At 35.4% G+C, this 19,210-nt stretch overlaps 1 protein-coding gene across 1 annotated transcript in view; it reads right to left on the bottom strand.

The window, feature by feature from the left end:
* Window positions 1–19,210, bottom strand: part of TOPAZ1 (testis and ovary specific TOPAZ 1) — a 40,799-nt gene that overhangs the window by 7,318 nt on the left and 14,271 nt on the right. Inside the window, exons 6-15 of the mRNA XM_069770615.1 lie at window positions 16,769–16,881; window positions 13,820–13,905; window positions 12,979–13,116; window positions 8,540–8,603; window positions 7,261–7,412; window positions 6,960–7,052; window positions 6,572–6,687; window positions 5,054–5,120; window positions 3,836–4,010; window positions 2,212–2,312 (exon numbers count right to left, since the gene is read on the bottom strand). Of these exons, the coding sequence (XP_069626716.1) occupies window positions 2,212–2,312; window positions 3,836–4,010; window positions 5,054–5,120; window positions 6,572–6,687; window positions 6,960–7,052; window positions 7,261–7,412; window positions 8,540–8,603; window positions 12,979–13,116; window positions 13,820–13,905; window positions 16,769–16,881 (1,105 nt within the window). The remainder of the gene's footprint in view (window positions 1–2,211; window positions 2,313–3,835; window positions 4,011–5,053; window positions 5,121–6,571; window positions 6,688–6,959; window positions 7,053–7,260; window positions 7,413–8,539; window positions 8,604–12,978; window positions 13,117–13,819; window positions 13,906–16,768; window positions 16,882–19,210) is intronic.

Here is a 19,210-nt window from a genome sequence, read left to right as displayed (position 1 = left end):
GCCAAAATTACTTCGGGTACAGCAGGAAGAACAAATCCATCACTATTTTATTTTCTGGACCACTTTTTGGAAGAAATAAGACATGGGATCAAGCAGATAATTAGCCCATAATCACAGGATTAGGGACTTACCCAATACATATAATGGAGTGATGCTGGTTGCAGAGAAGTAGGAATGACCATTCTAGTTCATCTCTGAAGCAGAGATCAATTTGGGATCCGCCAGTTCTGATAAAAATCATTCAGAGCACAGCCTTATTCACACTCCCATATGGTCAACATAGGCTGTCTACAAGGCTATTTGAGGATCTTGGTGAGCAGTCTGTTGAGAGGTGGGTCTGATACCTAACACAACATTCTCAAAGAAGCAATGATTTTTTGCTCTAGACATGAAAAAAAATCATAGTATCATAAGAACTGTGTACTTTTAGTAACTCTTGTTATACAAGGAAAACGTTACACATGCTTTTGACACCTTGCACCTCTGAAATTAGGACATGAAGATGAACCTCCTTGGAATATCAGAGGTCCTGCAACTGGAATATCAGGATCTCCCTTAAGATGAGTCTGGAAAATAGCTAAAATGTATGAAGGCATTTCCCTACAAACACTGAATATATGCTGTCTCTGCTGAAGAAGACAGCCAAAACCCAAGTCAAACTAAGCTCTTCGATGTGAGCGTGTGAGCACTGACTGCTCCTCAATGCCAAAAATTTAGACTACCTCTTCTATGGCCAGGAATATCTTAACTGTTCTAACTGCTGAGTTTTGTGGAACAAAAATGCTTAGAAAAGTGCTAGTGCAGTACTACAAAAGTGCTAATGCAAAGACTCTCTTCTCCTTCCCTTTATTCCTAAACAGTACCACACTGTGCTGCAGCTTGATAGGGACATGCTAAAGACCATTCAACTCAACAAGGTGATGGTGAAAAATTAATGATTCATCAAAACGGGTGTATTGCCTCTAGACTAAGCACCTCTATCAAATATCTCCTGGGTCTTGGGTTGACCTTGGAAACAGACTGAGCAGTGCACAGGTTTTACATAACAGAATTCCTGAAGGTTATCCCCTAGAGACAATAGTACAAAAGACATTTTAATCCTTTGATGCAAACTAGAAAGGGTTCCTCGACAATAATTCTCAAAAAAACCCCAAGAGACAAAAGGGGACAAGGAGAGTGTTTGCTTTTGTTCATAAAAATACATGCTGGAAGTCATCTTGCATGGGATGAGGAACATCCCACTACAGCATAGTTAGTTGTAAGATCAGGCCCATTGACACAAAGGTAAGTTCAGAATGTGATCACTGACAAAAATACACTCCAAAGTCATTGGTGATTTATCTTATTTCTTATGTTGTCACTGGTCATGTTGCATTGTATATGAGATCCAGCTTGGTATACACTACTTCCTTCCAGGAAGAAAAAGACAAATTTAACATTGAAATGGATCTTGCTGCAGTGAACTTACGATCAAAACTGCATCATCAGGCCTCACACTCATGCCTAAAGAACGTAAAACATCCAGTGAAACGTCTTGTCTCTTAACCCTGGCCGTTTGTAATATGTGACAGCAAAGAAAGGATTGTAAAGGGTGTTTCTTTGTGAGGTCCAAGTCTTTGCAAGATTCACAGAACTTAGAACCCTAGACTCAATGAAAGAAAACCACTTCTAGTGACGTTCTAAGGAATGAGCAGTTCACCAAGTACAATAGCAGCCTTGCTATGCTTCTCTTCTATCTTCCTGGCCTTATCCATTCTATTTGACATCAGGTTCAGAAGGATCAGTGCAGGAAAGGGCCCACTTGAACTTCTGTAAAATGTTGCTTGAGTTGGGAGGTCTCAGAATACAGCAGTATTGCCAGATGGAAGAAAGTGACATTTCTGGGAAACAATCCCATCAGCACCTCACCCCAGAATCTCAGGAAGACTGTCTCCTAATCCAGATTCATCCTTAGCTCAGAAAAATCAAAAGCTGAACTTGAACAATCAAGTTTCTAGGTTGCAAGACAAAGTTACAATGGGTTCCACAGAAGACTACTGCTCAGAAAAGCACAATAAAATGCTTTGATCCAGCCGGACAATTAAGAAGTACTAAGATGGTGGGGAGGCAGGTGGCACATCCAGCCATTGAACTAGAGAAACACAGTTTAACATCTAGAAAAGAAATGATTCATTAATTTTCTTCCAGTCAGGTTTCTATAGTCCAGTATACCTTTATCCACTGTAGTGCTTTGTGATAAGAATACATTACGCTTATCCCACTCCTTCCAATGAAAATTCTGTCTGCTTCATTATGTTGTGAATTTTTTATTACTGGAAAGAAAAAAAATATTTTTTTTTAAATTTTACATGTAAATGCAGTTTTCAAGAAATTACACACTTGAAAAACACAGTCATTGTGAAAAAATTAAATATACTTTCCGAAATATTTGCCATTAAATGTAGTAACTTCCTAGGTATTAACATCAGAAGTAGGGTAAATAACTATAGTTTATTTAGATACTATTTCATAGTAGTCTAATTCATCCATAAGATGCTTGAACATGTAATGGCATAATTTAGTAACAACCTTATTTGTAAAGTAAGGTTTGCATTTTCTGGCACCATGAAGAAATGTTGGCAATAACAGAACTGAGTAATTACAAGTTTGTCCAACCATATTATACAACCACTTTGGAAGCACTGTTGGTATTCTAGAGCTGTGGTCTCCAAAGTGGGGTGTGAGCACAACAATCCATTCAGGTGTGGGAAGAAAGTATTTTTTGTACCATTAAAAAAAAAAAAAATTGAAACATTATAAAAAGTAGTGTTTATTTAATCTTTATCTCATCTTTTTAATTTCTGGTTTTGTGTATGTTTTATAATGTACTTAATATATTAGTGCAGTAGTACATGTATTAAATAAATAAATAAATAGGGGGCAAGTGCTTAGAAATTTTTTACTGATAGAGGTGTCTATCAGTTTGGAGACCACTGCTCTATGGAAGACAAAGTTCCAAGCCCCGCCAAAGTCTTCTGTCTGTCACAACTGGAAACTGTGATACCTGTTTTATAACATGAAAGTCTGTGGTCAGAAAGGTCATGTCACATATCTGGAATATATTCATCATGTTTTAGTAGTTAATACAGGTTGAAAAAGATCTGAGTCATCCATTATAAAATGCTTTCATAACCCACTGACACCTCACTGAGCCTCAGTTTTCTGCAAACTTACTAGGAAGAATGATACAGATATGTAAATGAAGGGGCATAGGGAGGAAAGGGGTAAGAAAACCTGCCAGAACTATTAAAAAACTAGATGGTGTTTTGTGGACCCAGTCCTTGCAGAAATTCTTGGTTCTTTAGAAAATAAAATAATTCTGAAAATCCAAATTACTAAAAAAAAAAAAAGTACAAATGATATATATGATGTAACCCTGTTCAATGTGTTTTGAAATATACGAGTATATATATAGCTGTATTTACAGCTCTAAAGTTTATTTATGCTATTACGAGTGTGACACTTCACATGGCAATACTTAAATACGTTTGCCTTTGTCCTGAGAACAGGACATTCTTATTAAAAGACCACCAATTCTGGTTTCTCTTCTTGATTTCACAAAGCTCAAATGTTCTTCCTTCAGAACTTTCTTTAAGTACAAGCACTATGGATTTTACTTCTACTAGAAAATGGCTTCTATTGAGTGTTTCAGCTGACTGTATTTTCACCTCAAGAAATCATGAATATTGTAACATGTAAAATTAACTAATATTCAGAAAACAGTATATGAATTTGTTTTTTTACTTCCTTTAAAAACTTTACAAAGAATAGGGATGAACAAAAATCTTAATTTTACCTGCATCAGCAAAATCACAAAAAGGAACTCCTGGTCTGTCTGTCTCTGAATCTCTAGTTAGTACTTCAACAATACATAAAGACAGTTTCTGAAGATCATCAAAATGTTCACATCCAGTTCTCGCATAAACATACAAAGATCCTAGTTTGGTCCAATCACTTTTTTCCTTGCAATGCTGCGAAGAAGGCAAGGGATAAATATTAACGAACCTGCTTCCAGAACACCAGGCAGAAAATACATTGAAATTCGAGAGATACACCTAGGATAGACTTAAAGCAGAAAAAAGATGCAGATGAAACACTACTGCCAAGAACTCCATGTTCAATATGGCACAGTTACATGTTGCCTAACTTGCGTGGACTGCTAATCACTTTTGTCCCTCAGGAAATTGAAATCCTTTTTCCATTTATGTCACGACCCTCATAACTTATTCATCCTATTTAAGAACTGGCATTCATCCACTATTTTACTATCTTTTTTTTGCATGATGCATGCCAAATGGATGGTTATTTTCTATATGAATTAGTCTTTTGCTTGCCAGATCACTTGATGACTTTGGTTTTAAAGGAGTAAAAAATCGGTCCTGGTTCTTCCCTTCTTAAATTTTGGTCTCAGGAACTGTGCAGTAAGTGTGATAATATGTAAACTATATTATAATTGTGCATAATAAGTAATCTGTCCTTGAATATGAAAAATGCAAGTGTCCAATTAAAGAATTTTTTATACTAATTTCTTATTCTTTAAAATACCTGTTTAGTGTTGCCAATTACAGCATTTTACAATTGTGCCTTTTTATACTAGATATGAATTCTATCTGCTAAACAATATACTTTTAAATAATTATATAATAAATAATAATTAAATAATTTTTCAGCGAGGAATGACGTACCACTACCAATTACAAGCATAACAAATGTTAAGGCATAGGAAATAATTGCTTAAACCTATAAAATCTTTGAATTAGATGCAAAACTAAGATAAAATCTACAAGTATGTAAATTAAAATACTGACATTACAGAAAAGCCAAAGATAGTTTTCCCCTGCATGTTAATCTTTCCCAAACATGGCTTTGCATAAAAATATTTTATCATAATCTCGATATGGTTAATAATAATAACCACTATTTTTAAGTTATGTAGAAATTGCTATTTCTTCTAGGTTTAAAAGAAGTCACGGTTTCAGTATTCCAACATGCTTGAAGAATGCATGTACTGTACCTGAATTTCAGCCACTGCCAAGTTAAAGTCAAAAAGCCAGTTCTTTTCAAAATGTCTTTCCTGAAATCTTCCATAAGAAAGAAATATTAATACTTAACACATCCTATTGAACTAACCTATGCACTAGCAGAAGGCAATCAACAAATTATCATATATGAATTAAAAAATGATGTCATTTTTGATCCTATTTACTACACACTATGCAAACTGGACACTGAAAACAGACATTTACAATCATGCCAAGGGAAGTCAGTACATGTATTAGGCAAATAACTGGGCAGAGCTATTTTCACAGAAAATATTCCTTTGTCTCAGTAGAAATGTAACTGAAAAGGTAGGAATAAGACTTGCAATCCATTAAGTAAATGCAGAACTGTATGGTATGTATTTCTGACATAAAGGTAAAAAAAAAAAGTTAATTACATAAAAGAAAGTGCTATGCATCTTCAAATAGCTAGGAGCATAATACTTTATTCTGATGCTGCCACTGAAACAATGGATACATCCACCCAGTGCGATGCTATCATGTAGGGATACATAACCTACACATGAATGTGCTAACACATGTAGTTGAAGTAGCACAGCTGCTCAGTCTTCATAGATACAGACTGTTTCTCAGTTTGTGCTGAAAACACATACATACTGAGGCAACCTGGAAGGGGTCATTCCTTTGTGAATCAGATTCCTGATCTGAAAAGTGATAAAAATTACCTCCAACATGTGTGGTAAGTTGCACTAGTAAAACACTGAGATCCATGGCTGAAAGGTACTCTATGGGAAAAGTATGAAAAGCAGCAAATAATTTCTACAGTGCTTTCACTTGAAACAGTGATGGCTTGTTTTCACACCGTAGATGCTGCATATTTGGTTTCCCCTAAGAATCAAAGGTTGCTTTATGAATCGCAAGTTTAGTTTCTCAACTTGCATGTGTGAGTATGATGCAGATGAGGAAAAGGAGACATCAACAGTTTTGGAACAGATTTGGGCTGCAATTTCACATTTTGTCCAGCATAATGCAGCAGTACTTAAAAAATGACCCTCCTGCCTAGTTCTGTTGGCACAAGTGTTTATACAGTTGCACAAGAAATGAAAATAGAAAACTACTTCAGATTATAACTAATCTTCTTATTGCCTAGAAGAGTTGTTCATTGCAGAAGTACTGTTTGCTTATGCAGGCCTGAAAGATCTATTTAACTATGATGCTTCTAATTTGACTACAGTTATATAAACTTGTAGCACAGCTGGGAACAGATTATACAATGATGACCAATATGGAAAAAATTAATCATAACTGTGGTCAGAATCTAAGCTTTGACTTAACAATCCTTGATTTTTAAAGCACAACAGATTGACGGCACTTTAAAATACAATTAGGCACAATATGATAGTATTTTCATCCAAAACACTAAATTCGCATTTTCTAATTGCCTTTTAAAGTTTTAAAATAAATTTATAAAAATAGAACCTGAGGAAGGAACTAGACAGATATAATTATAAAATAGCTCCTTAAAGACATACCTGGATTTTATGTTCAAAACAGTATTTATTTCCTGACTGGAAACTTGCAATTGGTGAAGGAACTTAATAATATAGTCAAAATGTTCAAACTCAAGGAACATACCTGCATCAATAAGCTGTAATATCAAACAGGGGGAAGAAAAGTAAGCATACAAAAAATTGTGATCACTTACATGTTTCCAGAGGCAAGTGGGAAAAACATGTCAGAGTGAATCTCAGTCAAAAAATAAGGGATAAATAGAAACCTGTACCACAAATTCAGCTAGTTACAATGTAACTTTTAAAAAACAGTACTAAAATAATATTAAAGTGATATGTTTGAGTTTTAAAACAGGCAAGGTTATTTCAGAAATTCCAACAAGTAGCAGTAGTACAATCAGACTCATACCTTACAAAAAGTACTGATTAATGTAGGCACAGCATCTCTTATATTCAAAGCAGCCACATGCTCAAAAACTTTCAGAAGAACATCTACAGCTGGCTAATTTAGACAAAAAAGCACAATCAGTTTTGCAACTCTGTTCAATTAGAAAGCTTAGAGTTTTTATAATAGTAACTTTTTAATTGCCCCCCCCCCCCCCGATTTGGGTACCAGAGTAAAAATGAACATATTACTACAAATGGCATAGTACTCAAAAAACTAAGAAACTACGGATCAAAGATTTTAAAAATACTACAAGGTCACCTACCAGTGTATTGATTTGTGCAGTTACATTCAATATCTGAAATACTTCCTGCAATAAACAGTTCTTGAGCAAAGAAATGAGAAGATCATTCAGTACTTGAGAAACAAAATCCACACCAGGAGTAACTTCTCTGTAATATTTCACAAATATCTGGACTGAAAAAAAAATTAAATTTATTTCACTTGGGGTAACTGATGCTAACTATTTAAACAAATTATTTCCTTAAATTTTAAATGCAGTGTAACAACCCTTGATTATCCAGGACATTATGGGACAGGGATATTGAAAAAAAATGGGTGAAAGGATCCAGTTTGAATACAGTGTTAACCTTACTAGACCCAGACTGACTATTCTGAAATGTCTCATGTCATGGAGCTGAACACTATAAGCCCTGTAGATTTCAAGAAAGCTTAGCTCATTTGGTGCAGCACAAGAAAAATGCACAAAACCAGGTTAGATTTGGTAAGGGCATCAAGGTAGTAAGGCCTGACATAAAGCTCTAGGAAGTCAAGCGCAGTGTTATTATGCTAGGTGGTCTTACAACCTGTTCTAGTGCTAGCCTTGATAGACACATACTGTAGCCTGCTGGTACCCAGTCTTACCTGCATTACAATGCTCAGTATTTCAGCATGGGAACATTACTACACAGGGTGCAACTGGATCCCACGTTCACATTGTGCTACACTCTAATAAGCTTTCAAAAACTTAAAGAGTGCACAGGACAGGTACAAAAGGAATGACTGCCCAGAGTAAAATTTAGCCCTTTCTGACTGAACTCAAAAGCTCAGATGTATCTGAATCAACTACAGTCCCTAAAATGTGTTAATCATAATTGTTTGCATATATTGTAATGTGAAAGGACTAAACTAAAGCTGTTTGAGTGCTGTAACAGCACTTCATTTCAAGAGCTTAATTCTAAAATTTTTGGATTTGTGATGTTTGGCCAGGGTGTTCAAAAGTGCCTTAAGAAAATCTTGGTTCTGTTAAACCTCCCCCCGCCCCAGTTACTCGTTTCTATTCTCAAGTCTAGTTACATTCAGGCTAAGTTCATTTTCCATGGAAGTACGATTTGTAACAACCTCCTGAGATAACTGCACATGTAAATACCTAGCCTCAATGGGAAATTAGAACATGAAAATACATGGACTGAATGTACTCCTCTGAAACCAGAACTTTTTATTCACTGTTGAAGTGGCACCCATTTCTCTCCTGACAGCCCATTTAATTTGCTTTAAATAAGCTAAGTATCAAAGATACATCAAAAGCTACTACTATATCATACCTGCACGTTTTAGAAGGCCTGATTCATTGATACTAATGTATGCCCTAAGTATTGCCATGCAAATCTAGAAAAAGAGGAAAAAAAAGAAATCCATAGTAAAATGTTACTTCTGTTTATGCCAAACAAAAGAACTACCTACAAACATGAGTTCTAGAAGGAAACGAGCTTTACATTGCTTCTATTTAACCCATACAATCTGACAAATGGTATAAGAAGGTAATTGGGTCTGTAGGCAAAGACTCTGCCAAAAGGACAGCAAATCAAGTAGAAAAATAATGTAGATGAAATGTTTGGGAAAGGAGCTGCTGCATGCGTGTGTATATACTCATAGCAAACAACGAATTTGAAAATACAGTTACTTTGGAATTAGTATAAATGCGGGAGACTGTAAACAGAGAAAGGGAAGCAGAAAGGTGAAAGTGAAAACATGATAAACAAAAATTACATGAATGTACCAACTAGGAAGTAAAAAAATCACCTAGAAATGAAGTTGGGAACAGTGATTATCACAGGGAATCACTCATAAGGACATAGAAGAAAAAACTCAGAACTAATTTGATTTAATGAACCACTTCACCCCAGACCCACTTGGTTAAAAAAAAAAATCCACACCCTAGATATTTTAATATGTTACTTGGTATTGGAACATTCTTGTCTTAACATCTTAAGCTGTCAGCTTTGTGATACTTACACATTTTGTTCCATCTCTACAGATGAAGAAATAAAGACTACTGAGATTAAATCTTAGAATGCCAAGTTAGGAAAAAAAACACCCACCCTTTCAGATACCCTTTGTCACTTCTGGGGCATTTACAGTCTTTCTGCACAACAATGTAAATGGGTCATATTTATTACCATTTTGTGAAATAATGAAAAAAACCAAGAGACAGAAAATGCCCTAAATTAGTAGTCATGTTATTACAGAACTGAGTTGGATTTATTTTTACATGCAACTTCAAAAATAGACAAGATCCACTCATGGAGTTTGTTACACAGCAAATGAATTATCATGAAAGCCGAAGATACTGGCTTGTGGTCAAGACATCTTTCTTTTTTTAAAACCATTAACCTGTTCTGATCATCAGTCAAAGACACCAAAAGTTGTACATGTAAATACGCTGAACATAAATAAAGCTTATTGTTTTTATTTTGAAACAGTGTCATAATGTTGTTGAACTATAGTCTAAGATATACCTTTCAGAAAATCAGGTAGAATCTTTGATCGTTAATATATATGCAGTGTCACTTGGCATTGGGCTAACTCATTTAATCCAAATCTACAATCCCAGGTGGCTGAGGGCATTTCCAAAACTTAGCACATGCTTACAGTATGTAAATTAGTTTGCTTTCTTTTAGAATCTGTTTTCCTCCTTCTTTGGACTGACTCCCAAAAAAAAGCCAAGACTGCATCTGGAGCTCTGACTGTTCCAACTATTAGTGAAATTGCTTGGAAAATCCAGTTGTAGTAGTATTTAATCATGGGACATGTTACATTACATTCATAAAAGAAACTAAATGTGTTACTCATTTACAGCTTCTAGGAGGCTTCAGCTGATTTAGTTGTACAGACCACGTAAAAATGTGAGAATCTCTAAATTTTGAGTTAACCATAATAGATTTCAAATGAAGGTACATGAAAGAGACAATTCCCATTTTTCTGTCACCTAATAGTTGATTCACAACTCACTTAACATGATAGTTTAATAAAAATCATAACAAAGGGCTGTGTATCTTATACAAGCAACCAACTGTCCAGTAAAACACAGTTGTACTACAGTTACACAGAGGTGCTTAAATCAGAAGAACAAGCACCAGAATTTATGAAATCTTTCAGCATCTCCCAGTCAGTGTGCACTCTGATGTTTAACAAGGGGGAAAACCCCATACTGCAGCTCTTTGCTCAGTAAGATCAAAATGAGGATCCTTTTTACAGGAGGTTCCGTTTATGAAACCTGTGGCATGTTTGACACACACTCCATATTAAATGTGGCTGAAACTGACCAATGGGTTAAAAAATTATTTAAAGGTGGTTAGAGACAGTAATAAAAGGACAGTGCAACTTTAAGTCTCATTTCTTTAGGAAGCCAGATTTAAAAAAAACCCAACAAAACACAACAGAAGCATTCACCCAAGACCCTGAAGTTGCAAGACAACATTAACGAAGACAGAAACCTTCCGACTTTATACCCTGTTTGTTTCCAGTTAGAGGTTCATAGGATCAAGGGAAAAAACAGTAAGAAGTCACAAGAAGTAAATATTTCTTTAGTGCATATGAGTCCAAAAAAGTTAATGAGTAAGGTGCAGAAAGCTAAAATAAAATCAGAGAAATACAGTTTGCATAAAGACATGTTTTCAAACCACTTATTTAACTGTGCAGTTATTATCTATGCTACAGTCTGAAGTGTCATTCAAGCCAAACTGAATTTCCTGTAATTTCAATTTATGCCCGCTGTCTCTTGTCCTTTCACTGGGCACCACTAAGAAGAGTCCGGCTTCATCTTCTTACCCTGCCCCGCCCCCCCCCCCCCCCCCCCCCAATCAGATACTGATACACATTGTTAAGATCCCCCCACCCCTTTGAATACTTTGGGGAGTATTTAAAACACTGTCTTAATAGTTTTGTTTACTTTGCCTAATACAAAAGAGATTTCACTGTTTGAAATTAAAGGCATCTTTTAAAAAAAAGAAAAACTGGTAACTTGTAGAACTTGCTGAGCTCAAGAGTATGCTGATTTTCAAAACATATGATGTTTTTATGAATTAAATTATTGCTGTGTTGTGTGATCAACGACAACTGTGAAGAGTGTTAAATCCTAGTCAGTTATGCCTTAAAGCATGTCCATGAATGAAAAGGAAAGAATATCCATTATGGGGAAAGGTATTTCTCTTCAAAAAATCTGGTAACGATCAACACTGAAAACATAATACTAAGCAAGTGGACTACCAGTCTGCATAACAGTTCCTAAAGAGATTTACTTCCTTTGTGTTTGACTAGATTACTTTGTTGCTGCTTTACCTGTCTTCCATTCATGTACTTTGGTGCCACCATGAGGTGCTCGGCCTATTATCATTTTTAAAAGGGACAGTTTAAAAAAAAAAAAAAAAATACACAAACAAACAAGCCCCAAAGTATACTTCCAGACTACCAAGAAAGTCAGACTAGGTTTGTCAGACAGAACAGTAAGTGTGCTGGAGTGCTGCGCCTCAAGTAAAATCAAATGGAATTTTTTTTTAATAGTTTTAGGCAAGTAATTTAATTCTTTAATATGTCTGTATACAATGAAGCACTACAAACCATGATAATTCATACAAAAGAGCTGAAAATTACTGATATTCACTACAGTATGCCAAAGATATTTCACAACTGAGGAAAAGGGAAAATGTCCCATACAAAATTACTCTCAAATGATCTTAGTATTTTTAAGCTGTCATATAAATTTTCAAAGGGGTTACAAAGCATTAGAAAAAAAACCCAGTTCTTTTTTGAGACATAAAAAGGAAAGGAGAAAACATTAAGAAAAATAAAATCAAATTACACTGATGTATTTTAAAAATTCTGACACAGTATATTTAAGATATCAAGGAGATGGATAAGCTCCTTTAGATGCTACCTTTTTTTATTTTATTTATGTCTCACAGGTTCATCAAAAGTTATTTTTTTACATTTTGATTCTGTAATTTCTTACTTACTGACACCAATGATAAAACTGTACTCATACCAATGAGATGGTAGATCTGACGAGGGCAAGTTTAGGCATTTGTCTCTGTTTAGTTGTTTTAATGTTTTTGTTTGCTTCCAAGTGACTTACAGAACCACGTAAGTCTTGCTTTCGTACAGCCAATTCCAAAATCTTATTACATGATAGCACAATTAGCTTGCCTTGTACAGTTCTTAGAAGTATTACAGATTCATAATTTCTTTGTTAAATGGTCTGAAAACTCATCTACTTTGCCCACCACTGGAAAAGTATTTTTGCTTGCAAATATTATTAGAATTGTTGCTCCATTTAAGGACATGACAGCATCTTTAAATAAACACGTCCCTGTTGCACACAACTTGCAGAAAGTAATATACCACAGATGGCATTGCAATTTAAGAATACATATGAAGTCTGGGTTTGCTTACAGGTCTCTGATGCTTGGGTTAAAAATGTCTCAGAATCTCCCCATTCTACTACTCTATATTCCTACAGCCTAATTCTTGCTCTTTCTGCTGATGTCTGTTCTCTTAAAAAGTCTACTGGTTCAAAATTTTACCATTTTTTAAAAAAGAACTTTAAAAGACCTTGAGAGGAAGAATTTCTGAACGTTTTTTTTTGATCCATCAATCTCTGAAATTTACTACCTTTCCATATATAGATGAATAAAAGAGATGTCATTTTGCATTTAAGAAGTGTTCACACTTACAGTCTGTTCCTTTGTTCAATAAATCTCTTTACCTTTTCATCCCCTTGTTCAGGAACATGCCAAAACCAACATTTTGCTCTTTCACACCCACGCAAAGTTGTGAAATAAAATCTGCAATATTTACGGGGCAACTCAATCATCTCGAGGATCCGCTGGACTGAATAAGAAGCCTAAAATAAAATGAAATTAAAATAAAATGAAATTAAAAGAAGCAGGAAAAAAACAACAGGTAATGTTTTTTGAAAGCAAACAGGCTCATTTTTTTTAGAATTTCAAAATACCTACAAATTATAAACAAAAGCAAAAAATATGTGATCTACAACTAAACCTTTGAAACAACCCTCATCTCTATACTGTATTTGCAGCGTTTCAAAGCAGACCAAGATCAGTCCCTTGCCATGTCAGGTTAGTGTCTAACACAACAAAAATCTGTCTTGAACACCACAGAGAGAATGCAAGAACTGCTAAATGAGACAGACAATGAGTAGAGAGGAGGAAGAAAGGTGACAAACTCCTGCACGGCTCTGGATAACAGTCTGAGAATTCTGGGGCATCAATTTCCTTTATGCTTTTTTAGTGCCCAGCACAATGGATAATGCTGTCTTAAACATGTGAAACTGTGTCTGCTTTTCAGTTCTACAAAAACAATAAAGCAAAAAGCATTATTTGATTTTGCTTAAGCTGGAAATAGAAATCAACAAAGTTCCACTGTAACAGCTGTCCCCTCACCATTGATTTTATTCTCAGAAATTATATTTACTCAGTGATAACAACTTTAGAGAAGCAGAAACATAAATATGCATAGATTCATAATTTCTGACTAACAAAATTAGTGCCAAAGGATCAGAAATCATTAAAGATTTAACAACTCACCATTGCATTTTTTTCCATCTTCCATGGCTCAAAACCTCCAGAATTCTGCAATGGAAGTAAAGGACTTTTTCCTGAAAATCTGTAATCTAAAAATTAGGATGAGGGCAATAAATGGATCATGTACTAAAATGAATCATACTGAAACCACTCTCATTTATCTTATTTCCCTTTATATTTATAGTTCCTTCAAGTCACAGCAATGATTAATGAAAATTTGATTAATACAATCTAAAGCCAGTAATTTAAGTTAGTTTTCTAAATTATCCTAAAACTGAGACTTCACACAAACTTAAAGAGTAAGCACATTTAAATTAAAAGCTTCACTACTTTATCCAAGGTTTCTAATCTAATTTACAGAGATAAGAAAAGAAATGGAATAAAAATATCCAGAAGTTTTAATTTAAAGAGGACCCCCCCCTTTATCAGTAATCTGCATTCCCACATCACTAGCTATAAATTTACACTATTTTTCCAGAACTGAAATAAAACCTTTGATGCTCTGTGTTTTAAGCAGTGCAATATCAAGCTTAAGCCCAATGTAAGTTACTGGTTTCTTAACCATGAAACTTAGGTTTAGAACTTTAATTATTACTGATAACAGATTTCCTTCTCTGAAAAATGAATAATGTTAATGGAAGATAAAAGTTCAAATTTTCAACTCCATATCTAAAGAGAAATAAGAGCTTTGGAATGCCTTGCTTTCTAGGGTTCCCATCTGGCCCCTTGAAAGAACTGCGTATTCAAAAGGCAGGGTGCTTAGCCGTTTCCGACAAACTATAGTTACTGAAGAGCATCCAATAATGACACGTTTGTCCTGGTTTCAGCTGGGATGGAGTTAATTGTCTTCCTAGTAGCTGGTAGGTGCTACGTTTTGAGTTCAGTATGCAAAGAATGTTGATTACACTGATGTTTTCAGTTGTTGCTAAGTAGTGTTTAGACTAAAGTCAAGGATTTTTCAGCTTCTCATGCCCAGCCAGCGAGAAAGCTGGAGGGGCACAAGAAGTTGGCACAGGACACAGCCAGGACACCTGACCCAAACTGGCCAACGGTGTATTCCATACCATGGGATGTCCCATCTAGTCTAGGAACTGGGAAGGGGGGTGGGGAATCGCCGCTCAGGGACTAGCTGGGTGTTGGTCAGCAGGTGGTGAGCAATTGCACTGCGCGTCATTTATACATTGCAATGCTTTTATTTACTACTGTTGTCATTTTATTAGTGTTATCATTATTAGTTTCTTCTTTTCTGTTCTATTAAACTGTTCTTATCTCAACCCACGCGTTTTGCTTCTTTTCCCTATTACCTCCCCCATCCCACTGGGTGGGTGGGGAGTGAGTGAGCAGCTGCGTGGTGCTTAGTTGCTGGCTGGGGTTAAACCATGACAATGTTCTACTAGAGACTTGCACTAGGTACATGGTTCTTACTCTGCATGTCTTTCTAAACAGACAGGACTATCACAGGATAGGAAGGAGAAATGTAATGTAGAACAATTAAATATCTAAATGTTACGTACTATCACAGCTGCATAATTTTGTGCAGTGATGGTGGACAATTTGGTAAATTCAGGATTGGATAAATTTTGTGACAGGAAAAAGACTAGGAAAATGGTCAACCACTAGCTGCAGAAAAATGCCACTGGGAACTTGAGCTCAGAAGTCTTTCCTCCAGATTCTTGCCATCCCCACAGCACAGAATTTCTGACCAGCTCCTTTCAAGAGTTTGTACTCTCCCTGTTGACTGTATGTCAAATTTGTAGGGGAGCAGGCACTAAAATGAAATAGCCAATCCCGCCTGCACAGTTCTGAGGAAAAAAAGGGCTGGTTTGCCCTCTCCTAGCACAGAAACTCTTGCTTTGGCAACTGTTTCAAATGATTTTAAGAAGATTGATTGAGAAGAACTCTTCAGAAGGTGTATACACTTTTAAGACCAAAGACATGAGCAACTTCAAACTACTGTAGTCTAGAGATGTATTTCGCAGTTGCTTTTTATAGCATCTATGTTTCTTGCACTTCCTGAAAATATTGTTAAATGACTTGGTGGTAAAATCATTCTGCAAGCTCAGACTGGAAGTATAATTTGAAACTAAGCAAGAACCTCTGCCACTGATCTCAATTCAGGAAATCCATGCTTATAAACGTCCATATTAACCAATAACTGTAAAAATATTAATTCCCGAAACAGCTGTTGCAAAGAAACAGAATGCAGTATCTATCCATAAGTAATCAATTCCTGTTTTTGCTGTATCTTGTACGCCAAAAGAACCTATGCATTTATATAAGGCTAAATGTCAAGAGTTGTTATGTGCAGAGAAAAAGAGAAGGAAACTTTGACTACAGTTCCATTTCATTATGATTTCTCTGGTGGTAGAGACACTTGTGAGGTACCTGTCCCAGGTGTGACAGATACCAGGTCAAAATAAAGTGCTGCTTTTTAAACCCAGATAATTTCCTTGATCCAGTCTAGTGAATGCCTCACAAACAATTGAATTGGCATAAACAAAGAAGTTCTGACCTTCGGCAAGGTAGGAAGTCCCTTAGCCAAGTTTTGCCGACAGGTAACAACCAACCAAGAAAATCTGCAGTCACATTCTCTGACCACAAATAAAGAAAAACAAGTTACTTGCCAATAACATGGCTTAAACACAATGTGTCAAAATACTAAGAATGCAGGCATTGTTGTACCATTGAAGTATCTGAGAACCATAAATACCAAGATAGAATGATTGCTGTTTGACCCTACCAAATAGGATTCTGCTAAAAAAGCCCACCCAACCCCCAAATCCTCACTAATCTTATCATATGAGAGCTTGCATTTTTGCTTCTGTGTATGCAAACTAAAACAAATTCCAGCCAATGCCTTCAGGAATTGAAGAAATTCCTTAAGATTTTATAGGCAAATAAAACAAACGTAAAAATAAATTCTGGAGCGTTCACCAATACAGCATACAATACCATTTGTCCGGGGTTTCATCACTGTAGCTTCACTGAGGGCATTTACTTTCCGGGCACGCAATGGCAATCCTGATAGCAATTCACAGTTCACAAGATCTTTGTCTATACAGTCACTGTTGAGTATTAAAAAAAAAAAAACAAACAAAAATTTGTTTAACTAAATTAAACAGGTGCTTCTCCCATATACTAAACACCTAAAAAGGGAGATAAAGTGTATAAAAGATGAGAATTTCAACAATTTACACAACATTTGAAAACTTGCTGTAAATTTAAAGAGCTAGCAGTCCCAACAACTTTATTTTCATTACTCTTACTGCCTGGTCCAATCTGATTATGATTTTAGCTGAGATTATTCTGTCCTAAAGTGTAACTATATGAAATTCAATAAATAAATAGAAAAGGCACCTGTGAACCACTTCTATTTTTTTTCACTATGCTGACAGGTAGACTGAGACGATTTCTGTCACCTCTGAAGAAGCATCTACTTTTCAGTAGTCTGTTATGTAGTATCTGCCAGAGAAGTAATCCTCAAAGCTTTTGAAATTACATTTGAAGAGCCAACTGTTTTCTTTCATAATAACTGACTCTACCTGGCAAAAGATTCAGGTGATTTCAAAGGGAACTCCAATTAAAGACTGTTCTGCCTTTAACTATTCCCAAATATGTACATTCCAGATACTTAAGCTACTAAAATGTGACGTTTTCCAAAATAAGCTACAAATATTGCTAGCAAAATACTTAGTGATGTCTTTCTTATTTGTAAATAAAGCCACAGAAAAAAACAATCCCCTTTTATGAGATCTTCCTCCTCTCCCCCCTTCAATTAAGAATCTAAGTTCAGTACAAAGGACATTTCAGCCTGCTTGCTGTTTGGAGACAGAAATAGACTTGCTATCCCCTATGAGGGGCACATTCTAGCTATTTAGTACTTCTCATAGCCAGGATAATTCAAATCTTTCCTAAATTGCAGCCTGTTTTTAACACAGTTTGAAATAAAAATGCTACAGCAAATAAGAATAAATTCTAGCTAATAACCCCAAATTCCTCAATATCAATCTTTGTTTTTATTCTAGTCAATGTATTGTATTGGTCTCCAGAGAAAAAAAGTCTGCAGATCTAGTTACTCAGAATTTTCAAATTACCATGTAGAATGTTTTTATGCTTTGTGATGACAGCCTCAGATCTGACACAACAGGATTTTCATAGCAGCTTATCTTCAGGACAATAAATCTCAGCTCTCTTTTTAATCTAGACATGAAACTACGCACAATTTTGCCAGGAACTGTAAACTATATAGCTCTACAATAAATTTCTTTTTTTAAGTAACAGCACCACTAGAAGCAGAGTTTGCTAAATAAGAACAGTAACTATGTTTTCTTCTAGATGAAACTTTGCAATGGTAACATTTTTGAGTAAATTAGAGAAAACAGTTTGACTCCAAATGAAGGAATAAATGCCTCTTCTCTAACTGCAGAGTGTGCTGCATTTCAACTAAGGAAGTGAAGTAATGCGGTATTACTTGCACATATTTTATCCAGCATAATCTACTTATTCTAGAGCATAAAGAACTATTTATGCTACTAAGGTAAATTTAAATGGGTATTTTACCAGAAGGAGGAGCTTGGAGCTTTCTAGTTGATTAATGAAAAGATGCAAAATTCTCCATTTAACGGACTGCTGGTGCACTTCAAGTCTGTCACAGAACTGTGAATGGTGCTGGAAAAAAGCAACCCCTTCTTCTATGCCAGCTAAGGTTTCTTGATTATTGTGAAAATGACTCTGAAATATCTGTTGTTTCTCTTCTAATTACTCAAGTATTCCATCAGTTAAGTATACTTTTTCTACAAAGTCTTATTCTGCTTCATTTTTGGGCTGATGTTGAATGGAAGTTTCTTAGTCTGACATTTGAAGTCATATGTGCTATAAACACTGTAAGCATAGCTTGAAGCTAGCAGAACAGTAAAGCACGTGCTTAGCTCCACATGCCATGTTTTTAAGTGCCTTTTTCTATTGCTGTTCAAGTATTTGTCAGCCTGAATTTGAATGAGATCTTTCACTTCTTTTATCAGTTTAGAAAGTCCCGAGGCAGAAAAGAAAGCTGAAAGTTTCATTGATTTTTTTTTTTTTTTTTTTTTTTTTTCAAGTTCTGGTAACTGCTGTTGCAGCTGGAAATGTATCTTATGCTATACTCACATTGAGATGCCAAGGTGAGACACAGGCATAGAGTGGATATATTTCATCACCAGCCAGAGGACAAAATAACCTCTATTGTCCTGTCAGGCTATGACTATACTTGTCTTGTAGTCTGCACAGTGAAATTATATTATTTCACATACTTATTTTCTTAATCACATAGTCACAATAACATAGAAAAATTGAATTAAAATGCTGATGGTGTTTCAGTAAAAACATCACATTTCATTAGTACAGCAACTGGGGAAC

The sequence above is a fragment of the Haliaeetus albicilla genome, chromosome 2 (genome assembly GCF_947461875.1).
Source record: "Haliaeetus albicilla chromosome 2, bHalAlb1.1, whole genome shotgun sequence".
Lineage (NCBI taxonomy): Eukaryota > Metazoa > Chordata > Aves > Accipitriformes > Accipitridae > Haliaeetus > Haliaeetus albicilla.
Note: the sequence above shows the minus strand (reverse complement) of the source record. Positions and strands in the feature narration are given on the sequence as shown.